General features: G+C 43.5%; 1 protein-coding gene across 1 annotated transcript in view; it reads left to right on the top strand.

Annotated features, from left to right (window-relative positions):
• Positions 1-4,933: 4,933 nt before the first annotated feature.
• The window catches only part of ccne2 (cyclin E2), a 40,323-nt gene continuing 23,926 nt past the window's right edge, over positions 4,934-21,330 (top strand). Inside the window, exons 1-8 of the mRNA XM_072468067.1 lie at positions 4,934-4,985; positions 5,745-5,778; positions 5,870-5,948; positions 6,034-6,096; positions 7,719-7,873; positions 11,323-11,458; positions 13,109-13,255; positions 14,663-14,758. Coding sequence (XP_072324168.1) covers positions 5,765-5,778; positions 5,870-5,948; positions 6,034-6,096; positions 7,719-7,873; positions 11,323-11,458; positions 13,109-13,255; positions 14,663-14,758 — 690 coding nt within the window. The 5' untranslated portion in view covers positions 4,934-4,985; positions 5,745-5,764. The remainder of the gene's footprint in view (positions 4,986-5,744; positions 5,779-5,869; positions 5,949-6,033; positions 6,097-7,718; positions 7,874-11,322; positions 11,459-13,108; positions 13,256-14,662; positions 14,759-21,330) is intronic.

The raw sequence follows: 21,330 nt of genomic DNA, 5'->3' as shown, positions 1-21,330 counted from the left end.
AAATAGCGAGGCATCTGGATGGAAATTGTCCCATTGGGCAGACGCAGCATGGGTTCATAAAGGGCAGGTCGTGCCTAACTAATTTAGAGGACATTACCAGTGTGGTAGATAATGGGGAGCCAATGGATGTGGTATATCTGGATTTCCAGAAAGCTTTTGACAAGGTGCCACACAAAAGGTTGCTGCATAAGATAAAGATGCATGGCATCAAGAGTAAAGTAGTAGCATGGATAGAGGATAGGTTAATTAATAGCAAGCAAAGAGTGGGGATTAATGGGTGTGTCTCTGGTTGGCAATCAGTAGCTAGTGGTGTCCCTCAGGGATCAGTGTTGGGCCCACAATTGTTCACAATTTACATAGATGATTTGGAGTTGGGGACCAAGTACAATGTGTCCAAGTTTGCAGACGACACTAAGATGAGTGGTAAAGCAAAAAGTGCAGAGGATACTGGAAGTCTGCAGAGGGATTTGGATAGGTTAAGTGAATGGGCTAGGGTCTGGCAGATGGAATACAATGTTGGCAAATGTGAGGTTATCCATTTTGGTAGGATTAACAGCAAAGGGGTTATTATTTAAATTATAAAATATTAAAACATGCTGCTGTGCAGAGAGACCTGGGTGTGCTGGTGCATGAGTCGCAAAAAGTTGGTTTACAGGTGCAACAGGTGATTAAGAAGACAAATGGAGTTTTAGCCTTCATTGCTAGAGGGATGGAGTTTAAGACTAGGGCGGTTATGCTGCAATTGTATAAGGTGTTAGTGAGGCCACACCTGGAGTATTGTGTTCAGTTTTGGTCTCCTTACTTGAGAAAGGATGTACTGGTGCTGGAGGGTGTGCAGAGGAGATTCACGAGGTTAATCCCAGAGCTGAAGGGATTGGATTATGAGGAGAGGTTGAGTAGACTGGGACTGTACTCGTTGGAATTTAGAAGGATGCAGGGGGATCTTATAGAAACATATAAAATTATGTAGGGAATAGATAGGATAGATGTGGGCAGGTTGTTTCCACTGGCGGGTGAAAGCAGAACTAGGGGGCATAGCCTCAAAATAAGGGGATGTAGATTTAGGACTGAGCTTAGGAGGAACTTCTTCACCCAAAGGGTTGTGAATCTATGGAATTCCTTGCCCAGTGAAGCAGTTGAGGCTCCTTCATTAAATGTTTTTAAGATAAAGATAGATAGTTTTTTGAAGAATAAAGGGATTAAGGGTTCTGGTGTTCGGACCGGAGAGTGGAGCTGAGTCCACAAAAGACCAGCCATGATCTCATTGAATGGTGGAGCAGGCTTGAGGGGCCAGATGGCCTACTCCTGCTCCTAGTTCTTATGCTGTTATGTTCTATCTGTGAAAAGTTGATGAGGCAAAGTCAGGGGGACACACACAACTCTGGAGTGAAAGGGATGGATTTTCCGGGACAGGTTGTAGAACAGGAGGAGATCACAGAGATAGTGAAGTGTTAGGTAATGGAGCATTTCTAAACACATGGTTGAGATTTTTGAATTTGATGGATTAGGGAACAGTGAGCCAATGCAGATCAGGGAAAATAGGGACAATGAGTCACAGTGATTTGGTGCAAAGTAGGTTTTAGAAAGCAAAGTTTTGGATGGGCTAAACTTTATGGTTGGTGAAGAATTGAAGCCTGGACAGGAGAGTAGTAGAATAGTGGAGTCCAGAGGTGACAATGTTATGGATGAAGCTTTCAGTGGTAGGAGGTCAAATAAGTGCAGATGTGGAACTAGGCAATCAGTACGGTAGAAGGAATGTGAAGTCACAAGCACAGTCAAAGTTTAAGTAGGCTGTTGAGCTAGATTCGGGACACCAGAGGTGTCAGAAGAGCAAATATTACAGGCATATATTCAAGATAATAAAGGGGAGGCTAAAGTGGTCTGGTCACCTAGTCTGAATGTCAGATACTAGACTCCCTAAGACAATCCACTTGGCGTTTAAAGTTCATAATTGATGCAAGGGAGCTTGATGATTCTGTCAGAAGAAAGTGGCAAATAATGGTTTGTAGCAAGGCATAGTTTAAAGCAAGGTTCATCCAGTTAGCTGAAGAAAAAGGAGCAAAAAGGAAATTTAAAAACTATCACTGATATCTAATGTCCTGTGCATGGGAAAATAGTCTTCTTGAAATTGAACTTTATTGTTTTATGAGAACTCGTAACTTGTATTCTCTTGAAGGTGAGTTAGAGGCTGTTGGCATCGACAAACCATCATCATCTTCAAATTCTGAACAAACCTACAAGTAGACTTAATCAATATGTTTACAATGATTCAGTTCTTTTTTTACATGTTAGCTCTCCATCTGTATTTATGTATTTATATAATATGAGTTGGGATATCTGTGCACACCTTCTGTTTTATTAGCATCATACTTGAGTTTTCTGATGAATGTAAGTGGTCCAGTTATCACAAACCTAGAACAATTTCCTTGTACATCGTAAGTTTTGTTACCAATTGCATCCGTCCTTTAGTCCTACAACCCCAGATGGAGCCATCTGAAAACATTGCTGGTTTTAAACAATCTGCAATTCACCCCCCTCATCGGAGAGCACATCATGTGACATGGTGCTTCCTGGGTAGGTGAACCCATCCGTTGCAGACAGTGTGTTGTCTTGTTTTGACAGGGAGCAGGCTGATATATTGCTTCTCTCTTCCTCGGGATGATAGACCAAATTTCTCACAGATATATCCGCGATTTGTTTACAATGACATGGAAGCCATTTCTGTAAGCACAAAGGACATATTCACTGATAAATAAAAGCTCCTGAACAAGTTCTTCAGAGATCTTTGTACTGGATTTCAGGCAGTGGAGAAGTGAATATACATTCCGTTTCTAAGTTCTTGAAGATGTAGGTAACCAAAAAAAGGCACTAAACAATGTGAAAGATACAGCATATTTCTCTTTGACTGGACTGGAGACAGGGAAGTAGTTGGAAACTTTACCATTTTCATGATATTGACCATCTGCCACTTGTGGATTGATTTTTTGGGGGGATATCTAACTTTGACCAGTCATTTCTGGTGGGTTTTTTTTGCTGGTTGTATCAAAGGCCTTTGTGAGATCAACAAAGAAACAAGGAATGGTTCCATTTTGTTTTCTGTCGTTGTCAGACAGTACAAGCTCAATTAGTAGTTTCTCTGCCTTTTCTGAATCAACACTGGCTCTGGGTTAGGGGTTTTCAGCTAAATATTCAAATATATCAAAGATTCAGGAGAGTCAAAGAAAGGATTTTCCCTGCAATGACAAAATAATTTAAACTATTCAGCATATAAACCCTTGACAGTAATATATTCTGAATATCTACAAGGCATGCAAAAAAGTATTTATAATAAACAATTAAGTAAAATTAGACAGTATTTCAGTACAAAATATGTAAATTAACCACAGGCAATGAAATCAATTATTGCCCACTATAACCCCTAAAATGAACAAACCAGTACTTTCCTAAAGCTGAATAGAGCTGTCTCCAGAGAGATGAAGTTTCTACATTTGGTTCATACTTCCAGGGATTAAATAATTACGTTCTCCAATGCATATATATTGCAACATTAAAATAACTTTGCTAAATGTCTTCGGGTTGAGGTATTGAGGCACTGTATTGGCATTGTCAATGGTGCCTTCTCCAATGGTACTGTTCCCCTCTCTGTGGAAATATTGGTCAGAACCTATCCTCAAAAAAACTTTCTGCACTTTTGGTTCTTGCAAAGTATACATCTCCAACCACCCTTCCTGCTATAAGGTCTTTGAACGTGTTTACACCTCCCATAGCATCTTTCCTTCAATCCATTTTTGAACCTCTAAAATCAGGCTTCCACTCCAATCACAGCACCGAAATGGTTCCAATCAAATTTCATAATCTGTTATTATGACGATGGTGCATTTTTCTTCCTTGTTCCACAACCACCTTGCAGCCTTTGAAATACGTCCTTGAATGCCAATCCGCTGCTGTCCAGCTCAGTGGCACAGTGCTTAGCACTGCTGCCTCACAGTCAGAGACCCGGTTCGATTCCAGCTTTGTGTGATTGGCTGTGCGGAGTCTGCAAGTTCTCCCCGTGTCTGCGTGGGTTTCCTCCGGGTGCTCCGGTTTCCTCCCACAGTCCAAAGATGTGCAGGTTAAGTGGATTGGCCATGTCAATGAGCAGAGTTATGGGGATAGGACAGGAGAGTGGCCAAGGTAGAGCGCTCTTTCGGAGAGTCGGTGCAGACTCAATGGGCCGAATTCAGTGTGAGACATACAGCCCAAAGGGGTGCTATACAATTCCCCTCCCCTCAGTTCACTGTGGCTGAAAGATTCTTCCTCCCATTGCATCTCTGGGGCGGTTGCCCCAAGCTTTATTGCATCCCTCAGCATGTTGTCCTGGCAAAGCAGGGTTACAATTAAAGACTGAGAAACACCGCTACACATCTCTTATTTAACATTTAAGATGATGGGGCAATTCCACGGACTGCACTTTTCTTTTAGCATCGGATGTCATGGTTAAAAGCTTTTCCTGATGACAGCAAGAGAAGTGCCTACTGAAATTCAACACGGTTATTTCAGGGGCATTTTAAAATAATATTTACAAGTTACATGCAACGTTACAGATTAAAACCATAGGTTGAAATCTACTTCCGACAATCTGCATGAATTTCTGTTTACATTCGGAGCCAAATCACGTTGCAGGACCGGTTTGTTGTAGCTATTGGTGGCTTTTAAATCTCCTCCCCGAAGGAGGGACTTTGGCGGTGGGTGGCGTTTATTTAAAACAAGCAGGCAATCTGAGCAAATGAAAACATTTCAAAAATGAAATTTGCCAAAGCGAACCATGTTTTGGATTGGCAAAGGTATTTTAATTGAATTGCATCAATGAATAGTGCTGTTAGGAAAAAAAAAAGGTTAGATTTGTGTTCACCTGAGTGACAGTGTGCACATGCGCATTTGGTTTGCTGCCTTGTTAAAACTGTTGGCGCCGGCGCCAGCTGAGCTATTTCTGGGCAGCTACTGGGGTAAGGACAGCAGTGGGACACAGCATCTCGGGGCTTATACTCTCAATATATTTATAATGTTAATATTCTGCAGGAGGAAAGGAAGTGTGTGGATCGATGCGCAGGACAGTTTAAAAAAAAATTCTGTTAGTGGAAACTAGCGCCGATTAGTGCACACAAACTGCACCCATTTTATACACCGGTTCTGTGTGTATATCTATAAAATTATATTTAAGTTGGAGATAGTTATACGTGCATCCTCTAAAGGACGTTAGTGAGCCTGAGATTGAGTGTTCTTTGTGAAAGATCAGCGTTTTGCTGGTTTGGCGGCTGGGGGAGAGAAGTGAGAAAGTGTCCAATCCAGGCTTTACCCGCTCTGTGTAAATTGGCGCGGAACCGGGTGTGAGATAAAATAACTTTGAAACTGCAACCAATATACTTTTAATATCTTAACATCCACCTCAATGATGAAAAATATAAAGGGCATAGGTAGAAATAGAACTTTGTTGCGGGGTGGCGCTTTTTATGAAATATAGCCTAAAAAGTTGAAATGTGTTGCTCATGCACCCATGGTAGTCCCCAACAATATATATCGGCTGGTCAAAATGCTGCTTTTCATTGAAATTGAAATTGAATCAATATCTTGTGGATTTAAAAAAAAATGACACTTGGGTCTATGTAGCCTGGCAGGCGGCCAATGTTATGTGGCTTATTTTCATCAATGTGCCTCGTTAACAGTATCAGGAGTGTATATAATATTTCACAATTTATATTTTGAAGGATTTGCACAATTGAAGAAGATGTCGAGGCGCAGGTGAGAAATGCTCCTTTACTTTGTAATTCATGCATCTGGAGATATTGAAGAGCGACTGTACTTAAAAGCAAATTTGTGCGTTTTGTAACAGTGATCGTTTGCAAGCTAAGCAAGTAAAATCCGAGGAACAAAAGGATGACACCATCCAGTCAAAGAAAAGGAAACCTGAGGTGAGCAATGTAAAGTTATTACCAATATTTTCAGCCCAATTTATTCTGGTTACTGGTTAATGCAGCGGCAATTTATATATTTCAGAAATGCAGTGATCATAACCACGAGACAGAAGTGAGCAAGAGAAGGCGACAGTTCCAGATCCAGGTAGACGATCCCACGAGCAGTATGGTGCTGTAGTCGTGATATTAAGAATCATTTAGCTAGATATGTGTATATACAGGCAGATAACTTGGTTTGGCGGATAGGCAAAGTGTGGCAGTGTCCAATGCAGAACACCGATACACGTGTCTGTGTAATTTGCTATTATTTGTCAACTTGTATATATTCCCTCCGATTGTGTTTCGAGTTTTAAAAATTGGGCAGCAGGTTATGCCAAGGTGACTTGAAAACGAGCCTTGAATACGGAAGATGAGCAAGGCGGTATTTGGTGAATGAATGAATGAATGAAGTGTCCTTGCTGCTCACAGAGTTTGCGCGCTGTCACACAGCCGGTTCCTGCTTCTTGTGGGAGGTGCTTGTGGCTGGCGCGCCCGCCTTGTATGAACTCTGGCTTTTTTATTTTTCATTTTAAGTTCGCTATGGTTTAGAATGAAAATCGAGAAGCCGGACAATTTATAGAAAGATGTATTTATTTTTTAAGCATCCTTTTTGTGCTTGCAGCTGGGATGACTTTTGAACGCGTTGATTCAGACTGGGTGCTGTATTGCGAAGGGTTTTGCCATATTGCGCTGTCCGGGGAATGTAGAATCGAATCTATTCCCCAAATGACTAGCCAGCCCCAGGGTTATAATTTAAGACGGGGTATTTATGAAAAGCCGGCGTTTTGTTCGAAACCTGTCCTCCTCCCCACCCTCCCCCTTTCGTCCCAAGGGTTCTCCCGGCGGACTTTCCTGCTCAGTAAAAGTCTGTAAAATGATGCATTATTCACTGAAGGGGATTCCGTGTGAAAGCTGTATGAAACTGTGAAATCGGGGGGTTGAAATGTCTTCATTTACTTGTTAAATTAAGTCGGAAATGAATAAACGCGGGAAGTTTTCCCTCGCAAATGTGTTTTAAAAAAAAAGGCAGTGGAATCTGCTTGAAACTGCTACCGAAATTCTGGCCATGGGTAAGGGGAGGGGGCATTCTTTTTATTTTATAAATGCAAGGGGTTTCTTCAGTCCAAGCCGCTGCTGCTGCTTCAGTCAAATCCTGGACTTGGTAATGCTGCACCACTTGCTTTTTGAATATTACTTTTTGAATATACACCATATGGACTGCAGCGGTTCAAGAAGGCAGCTCTCCACCACAATCTTCTCGATGGCAATTCAAGATGAGCAGTAAATGCTGAGCCAGTGAAACCCACATTCTATTAAAAAAAACCATTATTTTAAGTGTTCTTTCTGTCCATAGTATTAGGAGGACCCTGAATTGCTTTTGTAGCTTTGCTGACGTTATTCTACAGTAACTTTTTTTTTCAAAAAAGGCTTTGATTTTCTAATCTTGACTTGCAGTAAACTAAACATTTTGTGTTAGTTCTTGCTGTTTAATTTATTTTTAATCTGGAGTCTCAAATCGTTTTACCAAGGAGGGGAATATTAGTACTCCAGTATCATTTGCCTTTATAAATTGACATTGTTGTGCCTTCTACTGAGACCTGCAGAGGGAGAACTTTCTCAAATCTGTATGGAAGTCAAATTTACTTCTATATGGGTGTTGCCATCTGGTCAGAGTTCAAATCAACCTTTAATTCAGACAGTGACATTTGTTTTAATTCCCTTTTGCAGAGTTGCTGGACACCCATAGTACCTGGAGGAGTTAGTCCTTGTATTCTTATCCCCACACCACATAAAGAAACTGATATCACTGAAGACTTCTCCAGATTCACCCAATATAGGTTCAAAAACTTGTTCCTAACCAAATCACCGCTACCACCTCTCAGGTGAGTACCTTGATGCAGACTGAATGCAGTGTTTGAATGTCCATCCGTCAAGTATTTATTGTAATGTTTGCTCACCCAAGTGTACTTGTGAGCTATGTGGGAAATATAGATGTGAAATTTAAATCCTAATGCAACTGAAGTCTTGTTTTATTTTCCAAGCATCTTATTTGCCACCCATTTTATATGGCAACATACAGATTTGTGCTGTTGATTTGTTGACTGGAAGTGCTGTGTACAGGTGAAGCACTTTCTCCCAGAATAGGAAGATTGGATTGGATTTCATTCTTTCTGGTCTCTTTGCAAGTAAAGTTATCTTTATTGTCGCAAGTAGGCTTCCATTAACACTGCAATGAAGTTACTGTGAAAAGTCCCTAGTCGCCACATTCCGGCGCCTGTCCAGGTACACAGAGGGAGAATTCAGAATGTCCAAATTAGTTTTATAGGGTGGCATTGCCAGCTCTTTCTTGGAAATATGACTCCAGGGAAGAAAAGTATTCAAATAGGAAGGCAGCCCAATGAATTTGCTCTTTCTCTCTTTCTTCTTTTCTTTCTTCCAAGTTCTTGCCCTCCTGAAGGGGTTGACTTATGCTGTGGTACTTGTGTTTAACCAGTGCTCACTCAACCCTCCATTACCTCACCAAATGGATGAGCCTAAAATGATGTGCGTGTCTAGCCTGGGGTATCATAGCAGTATCCAATGGCAATCACAAGTAAGAGTCCTGACCTATTTTCCGCTTTCCCTAGTGTGGGAGTAAAGCATTTATTTAGAGTATCCAATTCATTTTTCCCAATTAAGGAGAAATTTAGAGTCGCCAGTCCACCTACCCTGCACATCTTTGGGTTGAGAATCTGCACAGGGAGTAAGCATTTATAGCTATCCAATTGGTATTGACCAGAAAATTGCTTCTCGGACCTTCTGGACTATATGATATCCCATTAAGAATTTGGGGAATCACTGCTGCCTCACGGCGCTGAGGACCCGGGTTCGATCCCGGGGGTCTGTGTGGAGTTTGCACATTCTCTCCGTGTCTGTGTGGGTCTCACCCCCACAACCCAAAGATGTGCAGGGTGGGTGGATTGGCCATGCTAAATTGAAATTAAAATGAAATGAAATGAAATGAAAATTGCTTATTGTCACAAGTAGGCTTCAAATGAAGTTACTGTGAAAAGCCCCTAGTCGCCACATTCCGGCGCCTGTTCGGGGGGGGGCTGTTACGGGAATCGAACCGTGCTGCTGTCCTGCCTTGGTCTGCTTTCAAAGCCAGCAATTTAGTCCTGTGCTAAACAGCCCCTTAATTGGAAAAAACAATTGGGTACTAAATTGGGGAATGCAGAAATATTTTCAAATTTGGGTTTTTCAACAATTCTCCAAAATACTTGCGAGGATTTCTGGTTATGCTGAGGAGTGCCACGTTATCTGATCTCTAATATGCTGGGGTTTTTTAAGATGTCACTTTATTTTGCCAAATTTAGTCTTGTTTTCTGTCAACTTGTTGGAAATTCTTCCACTTCACATGGAATAGGAAACAACCATACATGAACATGATATTACTTGTGTTAAACTGAAGACCGCTTTTGTAATCCAAAGTTATTTTACACCGTTGTCAAGTTTCTTTTTTTTTTTTGAAAGCATCTAACCGTTCGACTTAAAGCACACAAATTCTTAAACCAAAACTGGAAATGGTCAGCAGGGGTGGCAACATCTATGGAGAGAGAGAAACAGTTAATGTTTCAGGTTGATCTTTTTTCAGCACTAACTCCTATCATTGTTAAGTACCCAAGACTTTTCCATTATTAGCATTCTTTGCTATTTTTATGTTAGATTGCTGACTCATGAGTAGTTTGTATCGGATGTTCATGCCAATTAGAAACTGGGTTTCAAACTGTTTGATCTATTTTGCATGCAACAGCTACAGCATTTTATTTCCACATCACTTTTATTTGCAGGAATGAATGTTGTTGAGCATGTCCTGGTACCCAAGCTATAGTATTTTTGGAATGCTTGGGTGTTCATGTGAAGAAACAAGGTGGGGGGGAGAGCATGACTTAAATAACAAAACCAAGGTCAATTAATTCCTGTTTATAATATTATTGATACAAAAATGTGTGGGTTTTCTGAGAATTTATCCACTATTGGACAGTATTTAAATACAGCCCTCTCCAAGCCCTGGGGCTGATTAAATTCAAATAGGTCAAATCAGGAAATCAGTACAAATGTGATCTGGATTGCTCAAGCTCATGAACTGCATATTGTTCATTAACATCAGTGATAGAATCACGGGAAGTTGGATGAAGCCTCTGGATTTGGACAGTGGGAGAACCTTGGAAACATAAAGCTTGTTGGACATTGTGAACATAAAGAAATTCTGGGACCAATCTGGAGTGATATGACCCATAGCTAATACAGGGGCGACTTGATAGAGGTTTATAAGATGATCAGGGGAATAGATAGAATAGACAGTCAGAGACTTTTTCCCCGGGTGGAACAAACCATTACAAGGGGACATAAATTTAAGGTGAATGGTGGAAGATATAGGGGGGATGTCAGAGGTAGATTCTTTACCCAGAGAGTAGTGGGGGCATGGAATGCACTGCCTGTGGAAGTAGTTGAGTCGGAAACATTAGGGACCTTCAAGCAGCTATTGGATAGGTACATGGATTACGGTAAAATGACATAGTGTTGATTTATTTGTTCTTAAGGGCAGCTTGGTAACATTGTGGATAGCATAATTGCTTCACAGCTCCAGGGTCCCAGGTTCGATTTCGGTTTCGGTCACTGTCTGTGGAGTCTGCACATCCTCCCCGTGTCTGCGTGGGTTTCCTCCGGGTGCTCTGGTTTCCTCCCATAGTCCAAAGATGTGCAGGTTAGGTGGATTGGCCTTGATAAATTGCCCTTGGGGTCCAAAATTGCCCTTCGTGTTGGGTGGAGGTGTTGAGTTTGGGTAGGGTGCTCTTTCCAAGAGCCGGTGCAGACTCAATGGGCCGAATGGCCTCCTTCTGCACTGTAAATTCAATGATAATCTATGATTAATCTAGGACAAAGGTTCGGCACAACATCGTGGGCTGTAGGGCCTGTTCTGTGCTGTATTTTTCTATGTTCTATCTTAAGAGATTTGACTAGATCAGGAAGGAATCTTAAATTAGGTGGAATGTTAAAGTTGGGAAAAATGTTTTTAAAAAACAAGGTGCTTTTAGGTACGTACTGCTGAGTGGCAGAATTTTTATTGATAAAGGGTTGGGAGGGGCTTTGTTGCAGTGGTCGGGTGAGGGCGAAGAAGGGAAGCATCTTTAATGTACAAAACATGGAGAATGGTGGGAGCAGGGGAGGGGCAACTACCTGTCTAAAGCTCCTTTAGACTTGAGATATTGGCTCCCAATTCAAATGCTATCCTAGAAAGGCTAATATGTCATCTGATGTTTTCATGACGTTTAAATGTTTTTACTCTTAGTTGGGGAAACTCTGAAGATGTGTGGTCTAATATGTTGAATAAAGAAATCAAGTATACCCACAACAGAAATGTTCTCTCGCTGCACCCATCATTGCAGCCAAAAATGAGAGCTATTTTACTGGATTGGCTGATAGAGGTTAGTCATTGCAATCCTTTTATATGCAGAAGTTTTTGATTGTCACTTGATCTTGTACCAGAACTAATTCAGCATTTTTTTTTCTGTTTAAAAACCCAAGTAATTTTGAATAGATGTGTATTATTGCCTTTGTTTTAACAAAGCTCAGATTTAAGAGCTCAAGTTTCAGGGGTTTGAATGACATGTGTGATGCTTTAAATGAAACCACTCTTGAGAATGCTTTTCTAGGGCAGCACGGTGTCGCAGTGGTTTGCACAGCTGCCTCACGGCGCCGAGGTCCCAGATTCAATCCAGCCCTGGGTCACTGTCCATGTGGAGTTTGCACACACTCCCCGTGTTTGCGTGGGTTTCATCCCCACAACACACAGGGTGTGCAGGGTAGGTGGATCGGCCACACTAAATTGCCTCTGAATTGGAAAAAATGAATTGGGTATTCTAAATTTATAAAACAAAAAAGAAAATGCTTTTCTGTGCACTACATTTAAATAAAAAGACTTGTGTTGTCCTTTTGATGGCTATCAGGCATCACAAAGTGTTTCCCAGCCAATGGAGTACTTTTTGAAATGTGACCAGTATTGTCATATAAATGTGACAGCATGTTAGCTCGTATTAGCATGGTTAGCTTAGTTGCTTCACAGCTCCAGGGTCCCAGGTTCGATTCCTGGCTTGGGTCACTGTCTGTGCGAAATGTGCACGTTTTCCCCCGTGTCTGCATGGGTTTCCTCCGGGTGCTCCGGTTTTCTCCCACAGTCCAAAGGTGTGCAGGTTAGGTGGATTGCTATGCTAAATTGCTCTTAGTGTTCAAAAAGGTTACGTGGGGTTACGGGGATAGGTGGAAGTATGTGGCCTTAGCTAGGGTGCTCTTTACAAGGGCTGGTGCAGACTTGATGGGCTACATTCACCTGAGGAAGGAGCAGTGCTCCGAAGGCTAGATTTGAAACAAACCTGTTGGACTTTAACCTGGTGTTGTAAGACCTCTTACTGTGCTCACCCCAGTCCAACGCTGGCATCACCACATCATGGCTTCAAAATAGGGCCATGGGATATTTTGCACCCACTGGAGAAAGCAGAAAGGGCCCCATTTTAATGTCTCGTCCAAAAGATGGCCCCTCTGACAGTGCAGCACTCCCTTAGTACTGCACTGAACTGTCATATTTGCTTTTTAAAAAAAAAAAAAAAAAAATTCAAGGACTCAATTCCTTTTTTATCCCAATTAAGGGACAGTTTAGCTTGGCCAATCCACCTACAATGCATCTTTGGGTTGTGGGGATGAGACACACGCAGACACCAGGAGAATGGGGCGGCGTGGTGAACACTGACACTGAGAAAATGTGCAAACTCCTCACGGACAGTGAGCCGGGTCCTCGGTGCCTTGAGGCAACAATGCTAACCACTATACTGTCGTATTTGCTGAGAAGCAAACACTGTGCCTACATGCAACCAAGACCTGGACAACATCCGGGCTTGCTTGAGCTGATGAGTAGTATTTGCACCACAAAAGTGCGAGGCAATGGCCAACCCCAGCAGGAGGTTCTGGCCACATCTTTGAGGGCAACTAGGGATGAGCAATAAATCTTTGTCTCGCCAGCATGGTTTGATGTAAATAAAAAAAAAAAGAATATTTTGTTTACTAACTTTCATTTCTTTCAGGTTTGTGAGGTGTACACGCTCCATAGAGAAACCTTTTACCTTGCTCAGGACTTTTTTGATCGGTTCATGTTTACTCAAGAAAATATTCATAAAAGCAAGCTGCAACTCATAGGCATCTCCTCACTCTTCATTGCTGCAAAGCTGGAGGTAAACACACACTCACTGGCTGGTGGGGAGGATACATGTTGTGCACAGTTAACGTGTCGATCTCCATTTTGAAAGTATGTTGTTAAACAAGTTTTTAATCTGCTTCATTTTTCTGCCATCACTTTAGTGTAAAATGCAAGTAGCTAAGTTCTTCGAATTTGGTCAACGTGGTGGCTAAAAGTATTTCAAATAACATTGATAATTCTCTTTACAGTCAAATAGGTGAAAACTAACTCAAGATGCACAAAGCCTTCTAGAAGTGTTAAGCTCTGCCATTATCGCACCCGCATGATTATAATAGGCTCCCTGTCTCTGCTTGTAGGGGCAGGGACTAGTATATGCCAGTTTCCTGGACACTTATCCAGTAAACTCCGCAAGGAAATGTGAGTCTGTTAAATCAGTGTTGTTCAAACTTTTTTTCCGGGGACCCATTTTTGCCAACCAGCCGACCTTCACGACCCACCATTTTCTCTTACCTTGTTTGCTGCTGGCAAAATGGAGGAAATGGTTTTGGCCGTTGTACATGCTGCTCCAATGGAACTTGTTGGATGAAGGTGAAGCTTTCCGGTGTCTGACTGTATGGGGTCTCCGTTTGTCCAAAGTTAAACTCCACAGCACAATTGTGGCACCGAGCATGCGGAAAATAAGGCTCTGTCAGCGAGACTGTCTTTTCCCAATCTTAAATGCGACACCCAGATCCTGACCATTCTTGTAGTAAGAGATTTCCACTTCATCAGCATCAAAGTTCAGAAAGCAACCAATCGCGTCATTCTCCTCAATTTTTGAAGCCGTCTTTTAACCATGCCGGCTGCTGCGGCCTTCAGAAAGGCTGCAAGCATATTTTTAAAAAATGCGGCCGCACTTCGCATGCGCAAAACTCTGCAGTGCGGCCGCATTCTTTTTATATGCTTGCAGCCTTTTTGAAGGCTGCAGCAGCTGGCATTGTTACGGACGGCTCCGCGACCCGACACCCGCTTGCGACCCACCCGCGGGTCGCACCCCCGACTTTGAAACTGCCTGTGTTAAAATATGGTTAGAGCAGAATAAGTGACCGAAATACCCATCGCTTAGTTGGAATGTTTTGCTAAGAAGTGGGGGGTTGAATTTAATGGCAGCGGCAGGGGTCTCAACATCTTTGTTGACAGCGAGGGCAGGGGTTGGCCACACCACCTCAGCCCGCAAGCTACTTCGACAGGAACATACAACCCGTTTATATTATGAGTATCATATAGTGTTGATGGGGGTGATGGGAGTAAATCATGATTACCACCCATTTGAAATGAGCTCCTTTTAAGCAAAACCGTTTAATGTCTATTGGCTACGTACATTCCATTGATAAAACCTGACATGGACTATATTTAACTTGTTTGGCAAACCCGGTTTGACTTTACATTTCTATCCTTTCAGGAAATCTACCCTCCCAAGTTGAATGAATTTGCATATGTCACAGACGGTGCATGTACAGAAGTTGAAATACTTGATATGGAATTGATTATTCTAAAGGTAAGCAGTCTGAGATTGTTTTTTCACAATGGTTTACAACACAAAATTGAGCCCAGTACCTTTCGGGCAGTGGCGTCACATGTTTTATCTGGCACTTATTGATGTTGATCAAGATAACTTTTTTTTTTCATTCATTCTCTGGACATGGCACTGAGATTTGCCTTTATATGGCACTTTTCACATGGCACTTTTTACACACTATGGGGCACCCTGAAGTCTTTGGAACCAATGAAGTACTTGTGCAATATAGCAAACATGTTGGGCGGGATTCTCCCCTAACCGACGGGGCGGGCCGTACTGGCATCGAGGCGTGGCGTGAACCACTCCAGCGTCAGGCCGCCGGAAGGTGCGGAATCCTCCGATGTTAGACTGCTTGACGGCTCTGGAGCTGCAGATGGACTCACTTTGGAGCATCCGCGATGCTGAGGACGTCATGGATAGCACGTTTAGCGAGTTGGTCACACCGCAGGTGAAAGTTACTGAGGGAGATGGAAAATGGGTGACCAAAAGACAGAGCAAGAGTAGGAAGGCAGTGCAGGTGTCCCCTGCGGTCATCTCCCTGCAAAACGGATATACCGCTTTGGATACTGTTGTGGGAGATGGCTCACCAGGGGAAGGCAGCAACAGCCTGGTTCATGGCACTGTGGCTGGCTCTGCTGTGCAGCTGGGCAGGAAGAAGAATGGCAGAGCTATAGTGATAGGGGACTCAATCGTAAGGGGAATAGACAGGCGGTTCTGTGGACGCAATTGAGACTCCAGGATGGTATGTTGCCTCCCTGGTGCAGGGGTCAAGGATGTCTCGGAGCGGCTTCAGGACATTCTGGGGGGATGAGGTCCTAAAAGCTGAATTCAGGGGGTTAGGAGTTAAACTAAAAAGTAGGACCTCAAAGGTAGTAATCACAGGAATGCTACCAGTGCAACGAGCTAGTCAGAGTAGGAATGTCAGGATAGATAGGATGAATGCGTGGCTCGTGAGATGGTGCAAGAGGGAGGGATTCAAATTCCTGGGGCATTGGAACCAGTTCTGGGGGAGGTGGGACCAGTACAAACCGGATGGTCTGCACCTGGGCAGGACTGGAACTGATGTCCTAGGGGGGGGGGTTTGCTAGAGCTGTTGGGGAGGGTTTAAACTAATGTGGCAGGGGGATGGGAACCAATGCAGGAAGTCAGAAGGTAGTAAAACAGGGACAGAAACAAAAGGCAGTAAGGGGGGGGGAAGTGTAAAGCAGAGAAGCCACAGTCAAAAATCAAAAAGGGCGACAGTACAAGGTACAGTGACTGAGGGGAGCTCCATGAATAGGCCCAGTAATACTAAAAGAGGAAATATAACTTGGGAGAGGCTACTGATCGAGGTGTTAAGATTCAAAACAGGTATAAAAGCCAACATAAGTGTACTTTACCTGAATGCTCGTAGTATTCGGAATAAGGTAAATGAGTTGATGGCGCAGATCATCCTGAATGACTATGATTTAGTGGCCATTACTGAAACATGGTTAAAGGATGGTCACGACTGGGAATTAAATATCCGAGGGTATCAAACTATTTGGAAGGACAGAGTGGATGGTAAGGGAGGTGGTGTAGCTCTGTTATTTAAGGATAACATACGGGCAATAGTAAGGGATGACATCGGTGCTATGGAGGATAAGGTTGAATCCATTTGGGTGGAAATCAGGAATAGTAAGGCGAAAAAGTCACTGATAGGAGTAGTCTATTGGCCACCAAATAGTAACATGGTGAGGCAGGCAATAAACAAAGAAATAACTGATGCATGTAGAAATAGTACAGCAGTTATCATGGGGGATTTTAATCTACATGTCGATTGGTTTAACCAGGTCGGTCAAGGCAACCTTGAGGAGGGATTTATAGAATGTGTCCGCGATGGTTTCCTAGAGCAGTATGTAATGGAACCTACGAGGAACAAGCGGTCCTAGATCTGATCCTGTGTAATGAGAGAGGATTGATTAATGATCTCATAGTTGGGGATCCTCTCGGAAGGAGCGACACAATATGGTGGAATTAAAAATACAGATGGAGGGTGAGAAGGTAAAATCAATCACTAGTGTTTTGTGATTAAGCAAAGATTACAATGGGATGAGAGAAGAGTGAGATAAGTTAGACTGGGAGCAAAGACGTTATGGTGAAACAGTTGAGGAACAGTGGAGAACCTTCCAAGTGATTTTTCACAGTGCTCAGCAAAGGTTTATACCAACAAAAAGGAAGGACGGTAGAAAGAGGGAAAATTGACCATGGACATCTGAGGAAATAAGGGAGAGTATCAAATTGAAGGAAAAAGCATACAAAATGGCAAAGATTAGTGGGAGACTAGAGGACTGGGAAATCTTTAGGGAGCAACAGAAAGCTACTAAAAAAGCTATAAAGAAGAGTAAGATCGATTATGAGAGTAAACTTGCTCGGAATATAAAAACAAATAGTAAAGGTTTCTACAAATATATAAAACAAAAAAGAGTGGCTAAGGTAAATATCAGTCCTTTAGAGGCTGAGAAGGGAGATTTAATAATGGGAGATGAGGAAATGGCTGAGGAACTGAACAGGCTTTTTGGGTCAGTCTTCACAGTGGAAGACACAAATAACATGCTAGTGACCGATAGAAATGAGGCTATGACAGGTGAGGACCTTGAGATGATTGTTATCACTAAGGAGGTAGTGATGGGCAAGCTAATGGGGCTAAAGGTGGACAAGTCTCCTGGACCTGATGGAATGCATCCCAGAGTGCTAAAAGATGGCTAGGGAAATTGCCAATGCACTAGTGATAATTTACCAAAATTCACTAGACTGTGGTGATCCTGGCGGATTGGAAATTATCAAACGTGACACCACTGTTTAAAAAGGGAGGTAGGCATAAAGCGGGTAATTATAGGCCAGTGAGCTTTACTTCGGTAGTAGGGAAGATGCTGGAATCTATCATCAAGGAAGAAATAGCGAGGCATCTGGATGGAAATTGTCCCATTGGGCAGACGCAGCATGGGTTCATAAAGGGCAGGTCGTGCCTAACTAATTTAGTGGCATTTTTTGAGGACATTAACAGTCCGGTAGATAACGGGGAGCAAATGGATGTGGTATATCTGGATTTCCAGAAAGCCTTTGACAAGGTGCCACACAAGGTTGCTGTATAAGATAAAGATGCATGGCATTAAGGGGAAAGTAGTAGCATGGATAGAGGATTGGTTAATTAATAGAAAGCAAAGAGTGGGGAATAATGGGTGTTCTCTGGTTGGCAATCAGTAGCTAGTGGTGTCCCTCAGGGATCAGTGCTGGGCCCACAATTGTTCACAATTTACATAGATGATTTGGAATTGGGGACCAAGGGCAATGTGTCCCAGTTTGCAGATGACACTAAGATGAGTGGTAAAGCAAAAAGTGCAGAGGATATCGAAAGTCTGCAGAGGGATTTGGATAGGTTAAGTGAATGGGCTAGGGTCTGGCAGATGGAATACAATTTTGACAAATATGAGGTTATCCATTTTGGTTGGAATAACAGCAAAAGGGCTTATTATTTAAATGATAAAATATTAAAAGGTGCTGCTGTGCAGAGACATGGGTATGCTAGTGCATGAGTCGCAAAAAGTTGGTTAACAGGTGATTAAGAGGGCAAATAGAATTTTGTCCTTCATTGCTAGAGGGATGGAGTTTTAAGACTAGGAAGGTTATGCTGCAATTGTATAAGGTGTTAGTGAGGCCACACCTGGAGTATTGTGTTCAGTTTTGGTCTCCTTACCTGAGAAAGGACGTACTGGCACTGGAGGGTGTGCAGAGGAGATTCACTAGGTTAATCCCAGAGCTGAAGGGGTTGGATTACGAGGAGAGGTTGAGTAGACTGGGACTGTATTCGTTGGAATTTAGAAGGATGAGGGGGGATCTTATAGAAACATACAAGATTATGAAGGGAATAGATAGGATAGATGCGGGCAGGTTGTTTCCACTGGCGGGTGAAAGCAGAACTAGGGGGCATAGCCTCAAAATAAGGGGAAGTAGATTTAGGACTGAGTTTAGGAGGAACTTCTTCACCCAAAGGGTTGTGAATCTATGAAATTCCTTACCCAGTGAAGCAGCTGAGGCTCCTTCATTAAATGTTTTTAAAAAAAATATATATTTTATTCAAGTTTTTTGGCCAAACATAACAATACGTAGTGTTTCTTTTACACAACAATAAAACAATATAAATAACCGTGGCCAGTTTTAAACAAATAAATAAGTAATATATAAACAAAAACAAAACTAAATGGCAACTGCCTTGTCCAAAATAAATACTCTCCAAAAATACAATCCAATATACAATTACATATACCAAATACCTGTATTATTATATATATATATATATATATATCCCCGAGAGTCCGTCCGATTTTCTCCCCCCCCCCCCCCCCCGGGATGCTGCTGTTGTCTACTTCTTTTCCATTCCCTCTATCTTTCTGTGAGGTAGTCGACGAATGGTTGCCACCGCCTGGTGAACCCCTGAGCCGAACCCCTTAACACAAACTTAATCCGTTCTAACTTTATAAACCCTGCCATGTTGTTTATCCAGGTCTCCACACCCGGGGGTTTGGCTTCCTTCCACATTAACAATATCCTGCGCCGGGCTACAAGGGACGCAAAGGCCAACACGTCAGCCTCTCTCGCCTCCTGCACTCACGGCTCTTCTGCAACCCCAAATATAGCCAACCCCCAGCTTGGTTCGACCCGGACCCCCACCACCTTCGAAAGCACCTTTGCCACCCCCACCCAGAACCCCTGTAGTGCCGGGCATGAACAGAACATGTGGGTGTGATTTGCTGGGCCTCTCGAGCATCTCGCACACCTATCCTCTACCCCAAAAAATTTACTAAGCCGTGCTCCAGTCATAAGCGCCCTGTGTAGCACCTTAAATTATATCAGGCTTAGCCTGGCACACGAGGACGATGAGTTTACCCTTCGTAGGGCATCAGCCCACAGCCCCTCCTCAATCTCCTCCCCCAGTTCTTCTTCCCATTTCCCTTTCAGCTCATCTACCATGATCTCCCCCTCGTCCCTCATCTCCCTGTATATGTCCGCCACCTTACCGTCCCCCACCCATGTCTCTGAGATCACTCTATCCTGCACTTCCTGCGTTGGGAGCTGTGGGAATTCCCTCACCTGTTGCCTCGCAAAAGCCCTCAATTGCATATACTGAAATGCATTCCCTTGGGGCAACCCATATTTCTCCGTCAGCGCTCCCAGACTCGCAAACGTCCCATCTACAAATAGATCTCTTAGTTGTACTACCCCAGCTCTTTGCCATGCTCCAAATCCCCCATCCGTTCTCCCCGGAATGAACCTATGATTGTGTCTTATCGGGGACCGCACTGAAGCTCCCATCCCTCCCCTATGCCGTCTCCACTGCCCCCAGATTTTCAATGTAGCCACCACCACCGGGCTTGTGGTGTATTTCTTCGGTGAGAACGGCAACGGTGCCGTCACCATAGCTTGTAGGCTAGTCCCCCTGCAGGACGCCCTCTCCAATCTCTTCCACGCCGCTCCCTCCCCTTCTCCCATCCACTTACACACCATTGAAACATTGGCGGCCCAGTAGTACTCACTTAGGCTCGGTAGTGCCAGCCCCCCCCTGTCCCTGCTACGCTGCAAGAATCCCCGCCTCACTCTCAGAGTCTTCCCAGCCCACACAAAACTCATAATGCTCTTAATTCTTTTGAAAAAAGCCTTCGTGATCACCACCGGGAGGCACTGGAACACAAAAAGGAATCTCGGGAGGACCACCATTTTAACCGCCTGCACCCTACCTGCCAATGACAGGGACACCATGTCCCATCTCTTGAAATCCTCCTCCATCTGTTCCACCAACCGTGTTAAATTAAGCCTATGTAATGTACCCCAATTCTTGGCTATCTGGATCCCCAGGTACCGGAAGTCCCTTGTTACCTTCCTCAACGGTAAATCCTCTATCTCTCTGCTCTCCTTCCCCGGATGCACCACAAACAACTCACTTTTACCCATGTTCAGTTTATACCCTGAAAAATCCCCAAACTCCCCAAGTATCCGCATTATCTCTGGCATCCCCTCTGCCGGGTCCGCCACATATAGCAACAAATCATCCGCATACAGAGATACCCGGTGTTCTTCTCCCCCCCCCCCCTAAGTACTCCCCTCCACTTCCTGCTATGGCCAGGGGTTCAATCGGCAGTGCAAACAATAACTGGGACAGAGGAGATCCCTGCCTCGTCCCTCTATGGAGCCGAAAATAGTCAGACCCCCGTCCATTCGTGACCACGCTCGCCATCGGGGCCCTATACAGCAACTGTACCCACCTGATATACCCGTCCCCAAAGCCAAATCTCCTCAACACCTCCCACAAATAATCCCACTCCACTCTATCAAATGCTTTCTCGGCATCCATCGCCACCACTATCTCCGCTTCCCCATCTGGTGGGGGCATCATCATTACCCCTAGCAGCCTCCGTATATTTGTATTTAGCTGTCTCCCCTTCACAAACCCAGTTTGGTCCTCATGGACCACCCCCGGGACACACTCCTCTATCCTCATTGCCATTACCTTGGCCAGAATCTTAGCATCCACATTC

This window comes from Scyliorhinus torazame, chromosome 11 (assembly GCF_047496885.1).
Source record: "Scyliorhinus torazame isolate Kashiwa2021f chromosome 11, sScyTor2.1, whole genome shotgun sequence".
NCBI classification, from domain to species: Eukaryota; Metazoa; Chordata; class Chondrichthyes; order Carcharhiniformes; family Scyliorhinidae; genus Scyliorhinus; species Scyliorhinus torazame.
The sequence above is the reverse complement of the archived record's forward strand: the minus strand, read 5'-3'. Positions and strand labels throughout refer to the sequence as shown.